Source organism: Miniopterus schreibersii (assembly GCF_964146895.1).
Source record: "Miniopterus schreibersii genome assembly, chromosome: 4".
NCBI lineage: Eukaryota > Metazoa > Chordata > Mammalia > Chiroptera > Miniopteridae > Miniopterus > Miniopterus schreibersii.
The window spans coordinates 25,715,339-25,731,507 of record NC_138105.1 but is presented as its reverse complement, the minus strand read 5'-3'; the positions used below and the strand labels follow the sequence as shown (position 1 = coordinate 25,731,507).

General features: G+C 35.0%; 1 protein-coding gene across 6 annotated transcripts in view; it reads left to right on the top strand.

The window, feature by feature from the left end:
- The window catches only part of CDC42SE2 (CDC42 small effector 2), a 93,698-nt gene that overhangs the window by 46,910 nt on the left and 30,619 nt on the right, over positions 1-16,169 (top strand). For all 6 annotated transcript variants that reach the window (XM_081135090.1, XM_081135089.1, XM_081135092.1 and 3 more), the window contains one exon: positions 12,932-13,260. In XM_081135090.1, coding sequence (XP_080991216.1) covers positions 13,207-13,260 — 54 coding nt within the window. In that variant the 5' untranslated portion in view covers positions 12,932-13,206. The remainder of the gene's footprint in view (positions 1-12,931; positions 13,261-16,169) is intronic.

Below are 16,169 nucleotides of genomic sequence, written 5' to 3'. Positions count from 1 at the left end.
TTATCCATTTTGAGTTTATTTTTTAAAAAAATACGTTTTTGTTGATTTTGAGAGAGAAAGGAAGGGAGAAGGAGAGAGAGAGAAACATGGATGTGAAAGAGAAACATCGATCTGTTTCCTTCCGCATGCACCCCTACTGGGAATTGAGCCCTGGGCATGTGCCATGGCTGGGAATCGAACCAATGACCTTTCAGTGCACAGGGTGACACTCAGCCAGCTGGGCTGCACCATCAGGGCTTGAGGTTTTTCTTGTGAATGGTGTAAATTAGTGGCTTACTTTTATTTTTTTGCATGTACCTGTCCAATTTTCCCAACACCATTTATTGAAGAGACTATCTTGACTCCATTGTATGCCCTTGCCTCCTTTGTCAAATATTAATTGACCATATTGGTGGGGGTCAATTTCTGGAATCTCTGTTCTGTTTCATTGGTCTATATGCCTGTTCTTGTGCCAGTACCAGACTGTTTTGATTACAGTGGCTTTGTAGTATAGTTTGATATTGGTATTATGATACCCCCAACTTTGTTCTTCTTTCTCAAGATTGCTAAGGCTATTTGGGGTCTTTTTTTGTTTTATATAAATTTTTGGAATATTTTTTCTAGATCTGTGAAATATGCTGTTGGTATTTTAATAAGGATTGTGTTGAATCTGTAGATTGCTTTAGGTAGTATGGACATTTTAATGATGTTCATTCTTCCAATTCATGAACATGGTATATGCTTCCACTTGTTTGTATCTTCCTCTATTTCCTTTTTCAGTGTCCTATAGTTTTCCAGGTACAGGTCTTTTACTTCCTTGGTTATATTTATTACTAGGTATCTTATTTTTTGTGGTTGCAGTGGTAAATGAGATTTTTTTTTTTTCGTTTCCCTGTCTGAGAGTTCATTATTGGTGTATAAAAATGCCATCAATTTCTGGATGTTAATTTTGTACCGTGATGTTTTGCTGAATTCATTTATTAAATCTAGCAGTTTTTTGGTCGAGTCTTTAGGGTTTTCTATGTACAGTATCATGTCACCTGTGAATAATGACAGTTTTACTTCCTCCTTTGCAGTTTGGATGCCTTTTATTTTTTCTACTTGTGTGATAGCTGTGGCTATAACTTCCAGTACTATGTTGACTAAGAGTAGTGAAAGCGAACATCCCTGTCTTGTTCCTGATCTTAAGGGAAACACTTTTAGTTTTTCCCATTGAGTATGATGTTGGCTGCAGGTTTGTCCTATATGGCCTTTATTATGTTGAGGTCTTATTATGTTGAGTGAAATAAGCCATTTAGAGAAGGCAAATATCACATGATGTCACTTATATGTGGAATCTAATGGACAAAATAAACTGATGGACTTTTTAAAAATAGGTCCAGAGGCATGAATGCATGGAACAGAATGAGAGATCTCAGAGGGATGGGGGTGGAGGGGACAGGAAGAAATTAACCAAAGAACATATATGCATAACCCATGGACATAGACAATAGTGTGGGAAAGGCCTGGGGTGGGATGGGGGCTGGGTGGAGGAGGGCAGTAGGGAGGAAATAGGGGACATCTCTAATACTGTCAACAATAAGAAAAAAGTAATGTATATCTTATTGCAAAATATAAAAAGTATATAAATGCACTTACAGTGCTGATAAATTTTCTTAAAAGATAAAGATAACAGCAAGTTTTGCCCTTCAATGGCTTGAATTTTTATATCACCATAGTATACAGAGACATTGAGTTTCAAGAGAGCCCATGAGTTTACTTTGCCTGTAGTATGTTTTATTAAAGAGTTCAGTGATTCTTCGTTTTGAAAAATACAAACTCATTCTGACTAAAGGCTGCATATTATTTCTATGTGCTCCTAAGAACACAGGTCAATATAAGATACCATGTACCTATTTTCAGTTGATGACATTGATTTAATTTTGTTACTTCTCATTTCCTCTGTAAAATTCCCACAGGGTTTTAATATGATATTTTCTAGGATTTTTGTTTTATTTTAAATATATCTTTATTGATTTCAGAGAGAGGAAAAGAGAGAGAGAGAGATTAAAAACATCAATGATGAGAGAGTCATTGATTGGCTGCAGCCGTCAACCCGGGCATGTGCCCTGACCGGGAATCAAACCCTGATCACTTGGATTCTATGGTTGACGCTCAACCACTGAGTCACACCCGGCTGGGCTCTAGGATTTTTTTTAAAACCAGAAATGATTCTGTACATTTGGAGATTTAAAAAAAACCAAAAACTTTTTGGGTGAGAAAGATCAGCTCTTATTTGTCCAAAGCTTAAAATGTAAATTTTATCTGCTTAGTGCCGGAAGTTCAATTACACATTATTTGTTTTATGTGTGTTCCAGTGGTTTTTATTTGCAAAAAATTTGATATATTTTGATTGTTTTTATTTGTAATAAAGCTTATAGCACTTTATTTGTTGAAATCTTTCAGAAGGATTTTCCTACTCTACCCCCATATAACTTTACTTTTTTCTACATTAGTTTTTTTCTTTTCACTCTATATCCTAAGAATAGGAACACCTCTTTAGACTTAGAGTCAATCATATGAAGACCTAAGCAACTGTATAGTCTTGCTGATCTTTAGCAGTGGGCATACATTTGTCACCGATTTTGTCATTGTTTATCTTTAACTTACTAATGAAATATCTAAGTAAAATATAGGCTTTTTCATTTGTGCTCATCACTTCCATATGGAACTTAAAATATATTGTTTACATATGTAATTCTTAGAGCTAAAGTTTCTTTCTCTAAATATTTTTAGTCTCTTTCACAAGAAAATCTGTGAACCATTTTAAAATTAGAGGACATTTTGTGTCAGGTGCTAGAGACTGTCAGTATTGTTTGATGTTTGACTTGAGAGAAAACTTGATAACCTAATAGCATAAGTCATCTCTAACCTTCTGCCAGGTATGATATTAGGCACTTTGGTAATACAATTTTTGTGACAGTGTTGGGGTGGAGAAATTTAAAACAACTAAGAGAGCTTTTTAAAGAATACTGACACAGTTCTGCTGTCATAGCAAATTAATCTTGTAAAGTTTCTCCCAGCCAAAAAAATCAGTGGCAGCTGAAAACACCTAATTTATTCAGGGAAAATATCAAGTTAACAAAAAGTCCTAAAGCTGTTGTCACAAAGCAGGTAGGAATCAAATGTAAATCACAGTGATCTTTTTCCTCTCTGGGGATACATCTGAAACACAGTATCAAAGACCGGTATCCATTTTACCTGGTTCCACATCCAGATAAGTGACTGCAATTTGTGTTCAGTTGACTTTCACATCCCCAAGAGATTGATAGGGGATTCCAATCCTGCCCAAGAAGTGCAAATTACACATACTTCTCATTCTTCAAGCCTTTTAATTACCTCTCCTCATCCTTTCTTTTGCAAAACAGAAGACTTGGCAGCCAGTTCAGGCAGTAACTAGGTGTTGAGCTAGCACTCCTTTCTAAGAATTTAATCCTTTGATGTCCAAGGCCTTCTAGACTAAGAGAAAACCTAACTAAATACAATTTATTATATGAATATATTTTTTACAGTTAGTAACTGATAGCTGAAGTAAGTTAAAATTACTCAACTATCCATTAACAGTCATCTATATTATATGTATACATAGACATAAATTATATATACATTTAAATTTGCTTTTGAGGAAAATAAGCCATTGCTGTCAAAGGGACTGATATAATTGACTTAAGGAGATTTTTTTTTTTTTTTACTGTACTTTAATACTTCTCCTATTTCACTCCCCCCCCCTTTTTTTAAACTAAATTATAAACAAACTCATGTCTTTTTGTATGTCTGCTACTCCCATCTAAGAAAGGGAGACTGACCATAAAAATGTTTGTCCACTTGCTCAGGTGAGCATCAAGGAAGCTTGCCTCTGCTCAGTTCCCTGGATAGAGAGCAAAAATATGATATAATGATGATGATGATTGTAGTAACAAAGTATTAACATTTATTTAAACTTGTGTGCCAAGCACTATTTATTCTAAGGAATTTAAGTTTGCTCATTTATTCGTCACATAAACTTTTGAAGTAGTTACAATTATAAACTCCATTTTATAGAACAGCAAAGTGAGACACACAGAGGTTAATTAATTTGCTCAAGGTCATATAGCTAGTGAGTGGAGGAAACAAGGATCCAAACGTAGGCTGAGTAGTTCAGCCCACATTCCAAACCATACTGTCTTTTCAAGCTTGCACCTATATACCAGTGTGCAATATAAATGTGTACTATCCATGTAGTATGAGAATCTAAGACAAGGAATTAAATTAAAACTTATACTTAAATTTATGAACTTTACCTTGTGGGTATCTGAGCAGTAGCAAATACAAACTGCCTTTGGGGAATTCTTCCTCAACCAGGGAGCACTGGACTTTCACAGGAGAAATAACTTCTCAGTCAATATGAAATTATAATATAATTACAAGGAAACAGTTCAGAATGAGGGAGAGTTAGCAGACAACCCAATAAGGCTAGTTAGAAGACTAAGAATTGATTTAGCAGAATAATACGAAAAATTATAAGCTATATCTATTTTAAATGTCTAAATGAAAGACTGAAGACACCAAAGTAAGTGAATTTGTAAAAGAACCAAATAGAATTTATTAAAATGAAAATTGTGATTATTGAAATAAAAGGCAATAGTTGGGGGAAATTATTAATAGCAAAAGTTAAATAGCAGAGTAGAAACAAGTGAAAAGAATCCTAAATGAATAGAAATGAATTGAAACTAGAGATTCTATGAAATTGGAATAAAATTCAAAGATAATCTTCAAAGTATGGATATACATAAAATAGAAGTTTACAGTCAAAGAACAAAATTTAGACTGACAATTGACTTCTCAGCAGCAGAAATACAGGTCAGAGTAACTTCTGCAAAGGGCTAGAAGAAAAGCACTGTCACCCAGGAATTCTGTACTTAGTTTAACTGTCATGCAAGAATAAGGGCAAAATATAGATACTGTGTTAACTAACAGTTGGTGTATCTGAGTGAAGAATACATGGGAGATTTCTGTTCTATTTTAGCAACACTTCTATAAATAATTTCAAAATTAAACTCACAATTTGGAGAAACAACTAAAACTTACTACTTGCAGATGACTATTAAAAAGTGTGTACTATTGAAAAAACTCTTAAAGTATATAGTACTTTATAAAGAAGGAAGTTGAACTTTTAAAGGGAGGACTGAGAGGCAAGAAACAATGGTGATCTAAGAAACTGGTAAATATGGATAAATATTAATATAATCATCAACATCATTGTGCAGTTACATGTACTAAGTATAAATATTTTGTTTAATTCTCCCAACAACACAGTGATACAGGTACTAATGTTTTTCTGAACTAAAGAACATCGTTCTCCAGTTTGAAAGAGCTCATTCAGTCCGAAGCACAGTAAGTGAAAAAAGCTCAAGTCAAGTCATGTCTCATGAAATTTGAGAATTTCAAGAGTAAAGAAAAAATCGTTAAACCTTTCAGAGAAGGGAGACCCACATCACCTACAAAGTAGAAAAAGTTAGAATGTCACCAGGCTTATCAGTAGCACCTCTGGAAGGTGGTAGACAGTGAAACAATGTCTTTAAAATCCTCAGGAAAAGATTTTTAACTTGGTATTCTATATTCAACTAAATGATCAATCAGATACCAAATGCAAGGATTTAAAATGTTTTCCTTCCAGGTACCCTTTCTAAGAAGCTACTGGAGTATGTGATTTTACAAAATAAGCTGAGGATGTTGGAAAAAGAGGAAAGACATAGTTCTCTTTAGAAACAGGGCACCAGCCTGGGAAAGGAACTGAGGCAACATGCCTGGAGATCAGCTAGTCAGGATTGAAGCAAGAGGCCAGGCAGTGAAAAAACCAAAAAAATTTGAAGCAGTACATCTACGTATATGTTCAGGTATTTGGAAATTACAGGTCTTCTATAGATCTAATTAAAGTGTTTTGCAGTCTTGATATAATTACATAGGAAAACTAAGCAATTAAAAATCTCATCAGTTATTAACCTCAGGGGGGAAAAAAGATATTCAAGAAAGGATAACTAATTCTAGTATGTTACCTGTTTCAGCAGTGGCAGCTATAAACATTGAATATTGATTCAACCAAAAGTTACAATTATCTAGTCGTGATGATGAGGGGTAGGAGGTGAAGTTGACATGGAGACACAGCCTAGTCTATTTTAACAAGAATTCAATTTAAATTATCTAAATATTGTTAAATAGCAATAAGCATTATTTACAGGAGCTAAGATATGGAAACAACCCAACTGTCCTTCGAGAGATGTGGTGCATGGATACAGTGGAATATGTCTCAGCCATAAAGACGAGATACTGCCGTTTGTGACAACGTGGGCGGGTTGAGAGAGTATTGTGTTAAGTGAGATAAGTCAGATGGAAAAGAACAAAGACTGCATGAGTTCACTCTTACTTGGGATATGAAACAAAAAGCAACAAATGAACAAGCAAAACAGAAAACCCCCCAATTTGTACATATAGACGCCAGGTTGGTGGTTAACAGAGAGGAAAGGGAGTTGGAGGGCAAGATAAAAAGGGTAAGTGGGGCAAATACAACGTGACAGAAAGACTACACTTCAGGTGGTGAGCACATAATAGCGTATACAGATGTATTATAAACTTGTACACCTGAAATTTATATAATAACCATTGTTATCCTAATACATTTAATTTTTTAAAAAGTCCAAACTGGGTCATAAAAATAAAAGACATAGCAGACATCTTATCAATATCAGAAAAAACACCTTGGTAATTGCCACTAACCAGTGAAGAGGGATATAGGTCAGAGGTATATTGGACAAAGGGCTTGATCTAGAATATATAAAGGACACAACTGTATTCATAAAATGACTAGGTTAAAAAATGAGCAAAAGATGTGAACATACCTAACTAAAAAAGATACATGAATGGTCAACAAGCATATGAAACGACTAAATATCATTAGTTATCAAGAAAATGAAAATTAAAACCACAGTGAGATAATACTTCATATCCACTAGAGTGACTAAAATTAAAAGGACTCGTGATACAAAGTATTGGTAGGATGTGGAACAACTGTTGGCACAAAATCAAAATGGTACAACTGATTTGGGCAACTGGTGCACAGTTTCTTATAAAGTTAAATGGATACTTAAAATATGACCTAGCAATTCCATTCCTAAATATTTGCCCAGGAGAGATGAAAACTGTTCACACACACACTTGTGCATACAGGTTCATCACAGCTTTATTTTTAATAGCACAAAGTCTGGGAAAACAGAAAATACCTATCAACAGATTAATGGTTGAACAAATTTTACTGCATCTATACAATGGAAATCTATGTACCAAGAACAACAATACAGGCAACATCGATATAGCTCAAAAACATAATGAAAGAAGCCAGATTAAATAAAAATACTTGCTATGTGATCATATTTACATGAAATACAGGAAAGACTAACCTATTATCAGTAGTTTCAAATAGAAGAAAAAATTCACCCCATTTATTTCAAAAGTTACATGTACCTCATGTGTTCTTTTTATAAATGAATTGAGGGAAAAATGGTGTATTTGAACTTTGATTAGCCTCAGAAAAGTGGATCTGTGATAAGTACATAGTTTGAAAGCTCTTCTTAAAATGGGTTGTTTTTTTCCAAAAGAATCTTGTACAAATCAATATCAAAGCAGCATTTTAAGTAAATGCTTCTTTGATATTGGGACAGACTGAGTGCTGATGCAGCTATGAATAAGCTTTATTGATAATTCAAACTTAGTTGTTGATTAATAATTTTTGGATTTCTGGCAAAAACCTTTTTGGCATCTGATAGAACTTCAGACCTCAACCCTTTGCCTCACCCCCAACTGCAGTAATTTTACCAAATCTTTCACAGTCTCTAGGAAAGATGTTCATTTTTACTTGTGTCTGTGTTTTACATTTCCAACCCTGATCTTCATTACTCTACTATGGTCAACTGGAAATTGTTAGTATTTGCTTCTTTTATTTGTAGTATTTCATTTAAATTTACATTTAAAAATATATAGGAAATTGCATAGGCCATAAGTGTACTACTTAATAAATAATGGCAAAGCGAGTACTGACTTAACTACCACCCAGGCCAATAGTTAGAATATTGTCAGCATTCCAGGAGCCCTTATGCGTCGCTTCCTGTTCTCAATCCCTGTCCGCAGAGCTAGAGGTGACCACTCTCTTGACTTTTATTATAATAATTTCCTTGCTTATGTGTGCATCTCTAAACAAAACTGCCTAGTTTAACTTGTTTTTGAAATTTCTACAAATGAAACTATTCCATGTGTATTATTTTGTGCCTTGCTTATTTTCCTCAGTAACGTGAGTGAGAATTATCCAAAGCGTTGCATGAAGCTACCATTCATTTTCATTCTGTATAGTCTTTTGTATGAGTATACCACAATTCTTTTTGGTTCACTTTACTCATTTTTTCCTAGGGTGTTTCCTAAAAGTTTGCTGCTGTTACAAATTATTTGTTCTTGTTACATCATTCTTCTGTTTCTGTTTTAATTTTGATAATAAAAGTATCTTAAATCAGTATAGGTCTTTATAATATATACAGTGCCTTCCTATAGTATATCATCTAGTTGGTTCTCATTTCAGACCTGTGACACTAACAGTGTAGCATTGGATTTTATAACTGGTGATAGAGCTTGTTACTTCCACAAGATAAATTTCTAAAAATTAATGAAGTACTAACAACTCCCACAGATCTTTTATTTCAGAGTATAAATTCTAAACTTTATTCTGTTTCACACAAATTGAGCATGCTTAATACCCCAACTGAATTGAACTATTTCAGATTAAAAGTATATATATTTGCCTAAAGGTATGTTTCATTGTCCTGTTTTTCAAATCGAGGCTTTATTATTGTTTCTTTGGAAGTTGGCCTAAAAAACAGTTTAAAAAATGTTTTTATTGACTTCAGAGAAAGGGAAGGAGAGGAAGAGAGAGCTGGAAACATCAGTGATGAGAGAGAATCATCAGTCGGCTGCCTCCTGCACACCTCCTACTGGGAATCGAGCCCCCAACCTGGGCATGTGTGCCTTGATCAGAAATTGAACCTTGACCTCCTGGTTTATGGGTCGACACTCAACCACTGAGCCACACTGGGCGGGGCTAAAAACCCCCACAATTTATTAAATTGTGGGTAGGATGTTGGAACATAAATTCTTTAAATGATCGGCAACACAGCTGTTCACACTGGTGTAAATACCTTCAGCATTTGATTTAGGTGCAGAAGGTGAGGAGAGAAAGCTGATGGTGGCAAGTATTTTTGACATGGGATACTAGCACTGCTACACTCTTTACTCATGCCAATGTATTTAAGTCAAGAGAGTGAGCTTTTTAATTCAAGGAAGCTCTGAATTAAGGAAGCTCCGTCATTAAGTGGCTTGATAACTCACTTCAAGCTTTTGTAAAATCTTATGTCTAAAATCTATGAGTGAAATACTCTCGGGTGAAGTAGACCAGTCTCAGTCCTTATTTATGTGTGGAATGTGCTGAGCTGTGTTTAAAGCCAAGTTCAGATGTTGATGTTGTTGCAAAGTAACACTCCTTTTGTTATCTTAAGATTTAAAAACTATCAAGTTTTCAATATGAATATGCTTTGAGCAACTTTCAGCTGAAGTGAAAGTAACTGTTTATTAGTGTCAGTGTTGATATTCTTTGTGCTCAATTCAGTACTTCTTAAAAGGTGTTTATATGTAAATGTTTTTAAGTACATACACTTTTGAAGAAAAAATTCTAAAAAAAGTTTGTTTAGAAAAGCAAGAAGGTGGAAAATGTATTGGTTTGACACTCTAAGGCATGTCTGAAACATCTTAAGATTTATGTATTTACTTAATAAAACCAGTGGAGTTGCAGACATCCCCTTGGTTTGAATATACATTTCAACAGATCCAGGTAGAAATACTTGACTAAAGCTGTATATCCTTTCTGTCTCATCTGTGAAAATAGAAGCACAAATTAACAGTCATTCTTACGCTAACCATTAAGAAAGAGGAAATATTGTGTCATTTTCATAGTACATGGAGGTAGGGAAATACATATTTTAAAATTCTCAAAATAAGTAATAGCTTTACTCTAATTGGGAAGGAAATCTGAATTTGGGAAAATGGGGGCTCATACAGTATGTATGAATTATAAATTAGGAAGCCATTTATTAATTTTAAGTATTAAACAGAAGGAATGTATATTTTTAAAAAGAAAATGCACCTTCCAATGTAAAATTAATATTTGAAGGTGGTTTCTGGCAAAGATATAGATAGGAAATTGCCTAGCTTTATATGTAGGTGAGAAAATATGATGATGCATTAAATCAAACAGTACATTTAAACATCAGATTTCAAATACAGTAGATTTGGACACATTGGAGTAGCTCCATATCTGTCTGTGCTACAACGGTGATGAGTGTAAAGAATTTTCAGTTTCAAACAAAGGCATGTATATTCTCATAGAATTGGTCAAAGGAAATTTTTTTCCTCAGTGAATTCTTAATGGCCTAGGTCTTTGATTCAGGGTGGAATTAAACTTGTTAAGTAGCAACACTGAAATAATGTTTGTGATTTTAGCCCTTTGCCTTTACATTCTTGCTAGGGAGGAAATACATGAAGCGTACTGTTCTTTTAAGCTTATAAGCTTTCACAGTATTTACCCAATTCAGTAAAGCCAGTTTCAGGACTGCCACTTCCTTGTTTTGGAGTTTGGGTGAGATGAGGAGTGTTCATCCCTGCTTGAAAATAAGTATCCTAGGTTCTGAATTTTCACTATTACAAGAATATAAATTTTCTTCCTTCTGATTTTCCTACTTGAATATATGCTTAAAACTTAACATGCCACTTTTGTGTGAACATATGCTTAAAAACTTAACATGTCATTTTTGTGTAGTTTGAGGACTTGTCCTCCAGATGTTGTAGAATCAAGGTCCTAGATTCATGCTTTATTATTACCCATGTTCGTGACATTGAGCATATATGCATTTTTCTTCATTGAAGATCTTCATCTATACAAATAACTGTCGTTCCTGTCTTACCAAGTTTAGTAATGGTTTTAGGGAATGCAAAAGGGAGGAATTTTATTTCACTTAATGCTGAGGGTTCTGTCATCCTGTAATATATATCTGTATTGAATTATAGTTGGCATATTCTTATAAATGAAGTAGAGCTCTTTCACAAATTTATAAATATGTGATTGATAGTTTATCACTTGGGGCAAAAATGTTAACTTTGAATAATCAATACATCTTTGATCTTTTCATTTGAAGGATGGCTTTTTTTCCCTTCCTCTACCTCCTATCCCTTTTTTAAAAAAAAATATGTTTTTGTTGATTTCAGAGAGAGGAAGGGAGAAGGAGAGAAACATCAGTGCAGAGAGGGAATAATCAGTTGGCTGCCTCCTGCACGCCCCCTACTGGGGATCATGCCTGAAACCCAGGCATGTGCCCTGACCAGGAATCAGGAATCGAACCTTCAAGTTCATGGGCTGACTCTCAACCACTGAGCAACACCAGCTGGGCTCCTACTCTATCTTTTAAAATTTGACATTCAGGATTCTTGCATTTTGTACACTTGTTGAACTCTTTCTCTCCGTTTACTCACTTCTCAACCCACTCTAATATGGCCATGAAACGACTGTAGCCAGACCACCAAGTGTCTGCAGGACATTCTAATGAATAATTCTCAGTCTTTGCTGTCTCTGTGGCAGTTAATACTTAAATAGGCTCCACTGACACTACATTAGCTGGTTTTCCTTCTCTTTCTGATGACACCAATCCTCCTTTGTAGACTTTTCTTTCTCTACTCATGTTTTAAATGCTGCTACTCCTTAGAGTCTCTTGGCTTCTCATGATAGTGCTTTCCCTAGAATTTGGCATTCATTGCTCTAATTATAATCTGATGATTCCAGGATTTTTTGGCTTCAGAGCTGTATGTCCAGCTGTGTACTGGACATCTTCACTTGATGTCTGCAGTAGCCTGCAGATGATATAAACCCACTTCAGGCTTAAGAGGGAAAACTATTGTTTTATAAAAATCAAACACCAGGTATACAGGTCAAACTGCTCTTAAGGATGACTGGAAATAGACTTCCTCCTCTCTTTTGTTGCTGCTTTTCGGCATTATAATCTCAGAACCATCTTCTGTGTGAAATTTGGAACATGGTTGGCTAACGTCAACCTTTAAGTCTACAACTTGTCAGTCAAGAAGAAAAGATAGGTTTGCTCTGTCCAACTCCAAATAGAAGATTGCCTGGGATGCATTCTGATTGACGCAGCTTGGTTGGTCACCTCAGGATATAAACTCTTTTGACTGACATTCTGGTGATGGTGGGGGCAGGACCTAATGTGTTGGTTCAAAATGAAGTCTAACCCAACCCCTATTCATCTCTCATGTACAATTCTTCTTTCAGTGGAGAAGGTGATAATTTTGTTCATAATTATTGATGAGTTATAGCTTCTTGAATATCTAAAAAGACTTGATTGCTATGCCACTTACTATCTGGGTTGTCTCTTGAGGACAAAGGACTCAACTGAAGGAACCCATGTGAAAATGACCGGTATTTCTTTTTGGAATTAGAGACTATTGTTTGGTAATCATGGTGTTCGAATTAGTGATTTAAAAAAAGTTATTAGAATAATTTATACTTTTATAGTCATAAAATAGAATGCTCTATGAAGGCAAGGATTTTTGTCATCTTTCACTGCTATATCCCTAACGCCTGATACTCAAAAGAGGCTTGAAAGGATTTGTTGAATGAATATCAGTTTATTAAAATCTTGATTTTTTTTTTTTTTTTCCAGTGTTTACTTTTTGGGGAAATATTTATTCTTAATTTTATCACAGGTTTAAGAAATAAACAGCATCTAGGGATAAGTAAAGTAACCTGTTTTCTTCTACTTTTTCTTTTTTTTCCTAGACTACCTGAGTCAAGACAACGTTTATATCTTCCTGGTGGTTCAGAAACGAGTCTCTGTAGAACCACAAGCAAAGAAAGGAAACATTCCGTCATCTTCTTAATTAAGTTGACTGTATAAGATACATGACTTCCAGGAACAAAAACACAGAGAAGTAATAAATATATTATTTTGACATCATTGGACATCCATCATACTAAGGAACGTGCTCTGTGAAGCTTCCTGAGTAGAGATTTGGAAACTTCCTTGGTGCTCATTTATACTTTGGACTATAAGCATGAGTGAATTCTGGTTGTGTTTCAACTGCTGTATTGCAGAACAGCCTCAGCCTGTAAGTATGAAGTAATATAAGCACAGATTGGGTGGGGTGCTTATGAAACACACCACTGGTACTCAAACTGAGAATCGGGACCCTGGCAGTAATTGCAGGGCAGTTCCAAGGAATGTAACAGACTAGTTTAGTGGATCTCTGAACATCTGGTTTAAAAAAAAAAAAAAAAAGGATCCAGGCAATCAGGGTTCGATTCCTGGTCAGGGCATTGATCCCTAGTTGCGGGTATGCAGGAGGCAGCCGATCAATGACTCTCTCATTATTGATGTTTATATCTCTCTCTCCCTCTCTTTTCCTCTCTCTGAAATCCATAAAGATATATTTTTTTAAAAAAAAGGGAAGAAAGAAAAAAATTAATGTTTTTTGAGTAAATACTATATGTCAAGAACTGTGCTAGACCATTGTATGTGACTTAGAAGGTTGTGCTCTTTTACCAAGTAGATGACTTCCAGAGAAAAAGTGAGAGGAGATGGTAAAACAGCTAAGTCAGCCTTAGAAATCAGGGTACAAGATGTGACAGCCAGTTCAGATTGCACTCACATTATTTTCAGTTTACCATCTCAATTTCCTCACAGCAACACTCTGAGGAAGATACCATTATCATTATTTTTCAGTTGAAATAGATTCAGTTTTGGCTCATAGTCGTTTTAGAAAGTAAGTGGCCTTGGCTAACTTCTTTTTGGTACATGCCCTACTTTTTTGTGCCTTCTGAACTATGCACATATTTGTTACCTCTACCAAAATCCTGTCCTGCATCCTCCAATTTTCTGTCACCTCTACAAAATCTTCCCTGGCTATCTCCTGATTTAGCTAACATCATCTGTGTTCCCACTAGCTCTTTAGTTCACCTTTTTGTTAAGGCATGGAACTTCTAAATAATTGTTCTCCAGTCTCTCCCACCACGTTTTTAATTCTGTAGGGGCCCTGACCATATTTACTTTGTATGTAAAGGATCAAATCTAATACCTTGGAGAATCTATTACATGCTGGCTGGCTGGCTGGCCCACCGAATAAGTGAGTTTCTGTTTTATTGTTTTGTTTTGTTTGTAACAACATAAAAGGATGAATGAGGTATAACCTTAAGATCTTTTCTAAGCCTTTCCCTGGGCATGCACAGTCACTTTCTAATTTTCCTCATATATGCAGTCGTTTTTGAATGTTCTAGCCTGGAATATCTAGCTCCCAAAAGGGTGAAACATGAAAAATGAAGGGTGAGAGGAGGAGAAGAATGGGTGCTGGCTTTTTTTAAATCCCCTGGAAGTCACTCCAGCCAGAGGAGGAGTGGCCTGCAACAAACAGTGTGGGGAGGTGTTCCGACAATGGCTGCCTACCTCTTCTCTGTGATCAGAAGCAGAGATATTTGGAGGACCGGGTCCTTTTTGCCCACTCTGGCTACCATAGCTGTGTGTGAGTTGCTCTAGGGACAGCAAGGGTTGGCTGATGGGTAACTGCTACCGTGCTAAGGGCTAACATTGACTGAAAATAACTGTGATTTACCTTCCAAGCCTTCTACTGGAAGTTGTAAGCCTTGAACAGACTCCAGAGTTCTAAAATTGTCACATCAGGCTGTTTCTGCCCCTGCTGTTGGTGGGGTGGTGATGCAGATTCCTGGTGCTACTTGTCCACCATCTTCCTTTACTACTTTTATAATTTTGGTCTTTCCATTTAGTGCTTTGATCTGTGAAGTATGGATGATTGGTTCATTGGTGTGGTATGAGGTGGGGGTTTATTCTTTCATGCTAATCATTTATCTAAAGACAGTTCATTAAATAGCCAATCTTTTTATTAGTAATTTGAAATGTCATCTTTGTATACTACGTTTTCATATATTTAAGAATCCATTTCTGAAATTATATTTTATTCTTTTGATACATGTGTTTGCACTTATGCCCTTACCATACTGTTTTCATTGCTGCTGTTAGTGTATTTTGCTGCTTCATAGAGGAGATCTCTTTCATAGATCTTCTTTTTCAACTGTATTGGTAATGTCTTCCTTCTACAGCTGGATTGTTATATGAGTCATTATTATTTTCTACATGTTTTTCTTTGAGATATTTCATAATGCATATTTTTATAGGTGTTTACTTTAGGATTGCATTAAATTTAGAATGTAACTGGGAGAGAATTGACATATTTAAAAATGAGTAATTTCATTGAAAAACATGGCATATGTCTTCATTTATATAGACCTTTTCATATTCTTTTAGTAAAGCTTAACATTTTCATTATGTAAGTTTTGCACATTTCTTGTTAGATTTGTTCTAGATATTTTATGGATTTTATATTACTATTCTGCATGAGATTCTGTTTGTCTGTTAAATTTCCTAATTGGATTTTACTAATGTATAGGAAACTATTAATTTCATACAATAATTTTTTATGCAAACATCTTACTGAACACTTTATATTTTTTAAATATTTCCAGATAGTGGCATATTTTTAGCTTTTTTCTGATACATAAACCTTTGTGTTGTTGGTCTCTTACAGCATTTACTGAAACCTCAAGTAGTATGATGTTGAATAGTGTCATTGAGAGTTGAGCATCCTAGCATCTCCTGACTTTAAAGGGATAGAGATTGTAATTTACTTAAACATAAAATGAGTGTGTATTTTAGTGATTGTGTGCTTACCTATACATTTAAGTTATTGTGTATAATTTATTATCTCTGATACTACCAAGGATTACATTTTCTACATTTTTAAAGATTATGGAATACTTAAGTTCTGTTGCCATAATGCTTTTAGTATGCCTTGTATTTTTTTGTTGAAGTTAGACATGATAATACTGGGTAAAAGGAACTGAGGTAAATAGGCCTTTATTATGAGGTTTTGTATTTATCTGGTTAGTGGTTAGGCCATACGGGTTGCTGTAGCTGTAGGTGTCAGAGGATGAAGTTTCCTTCAGTGTC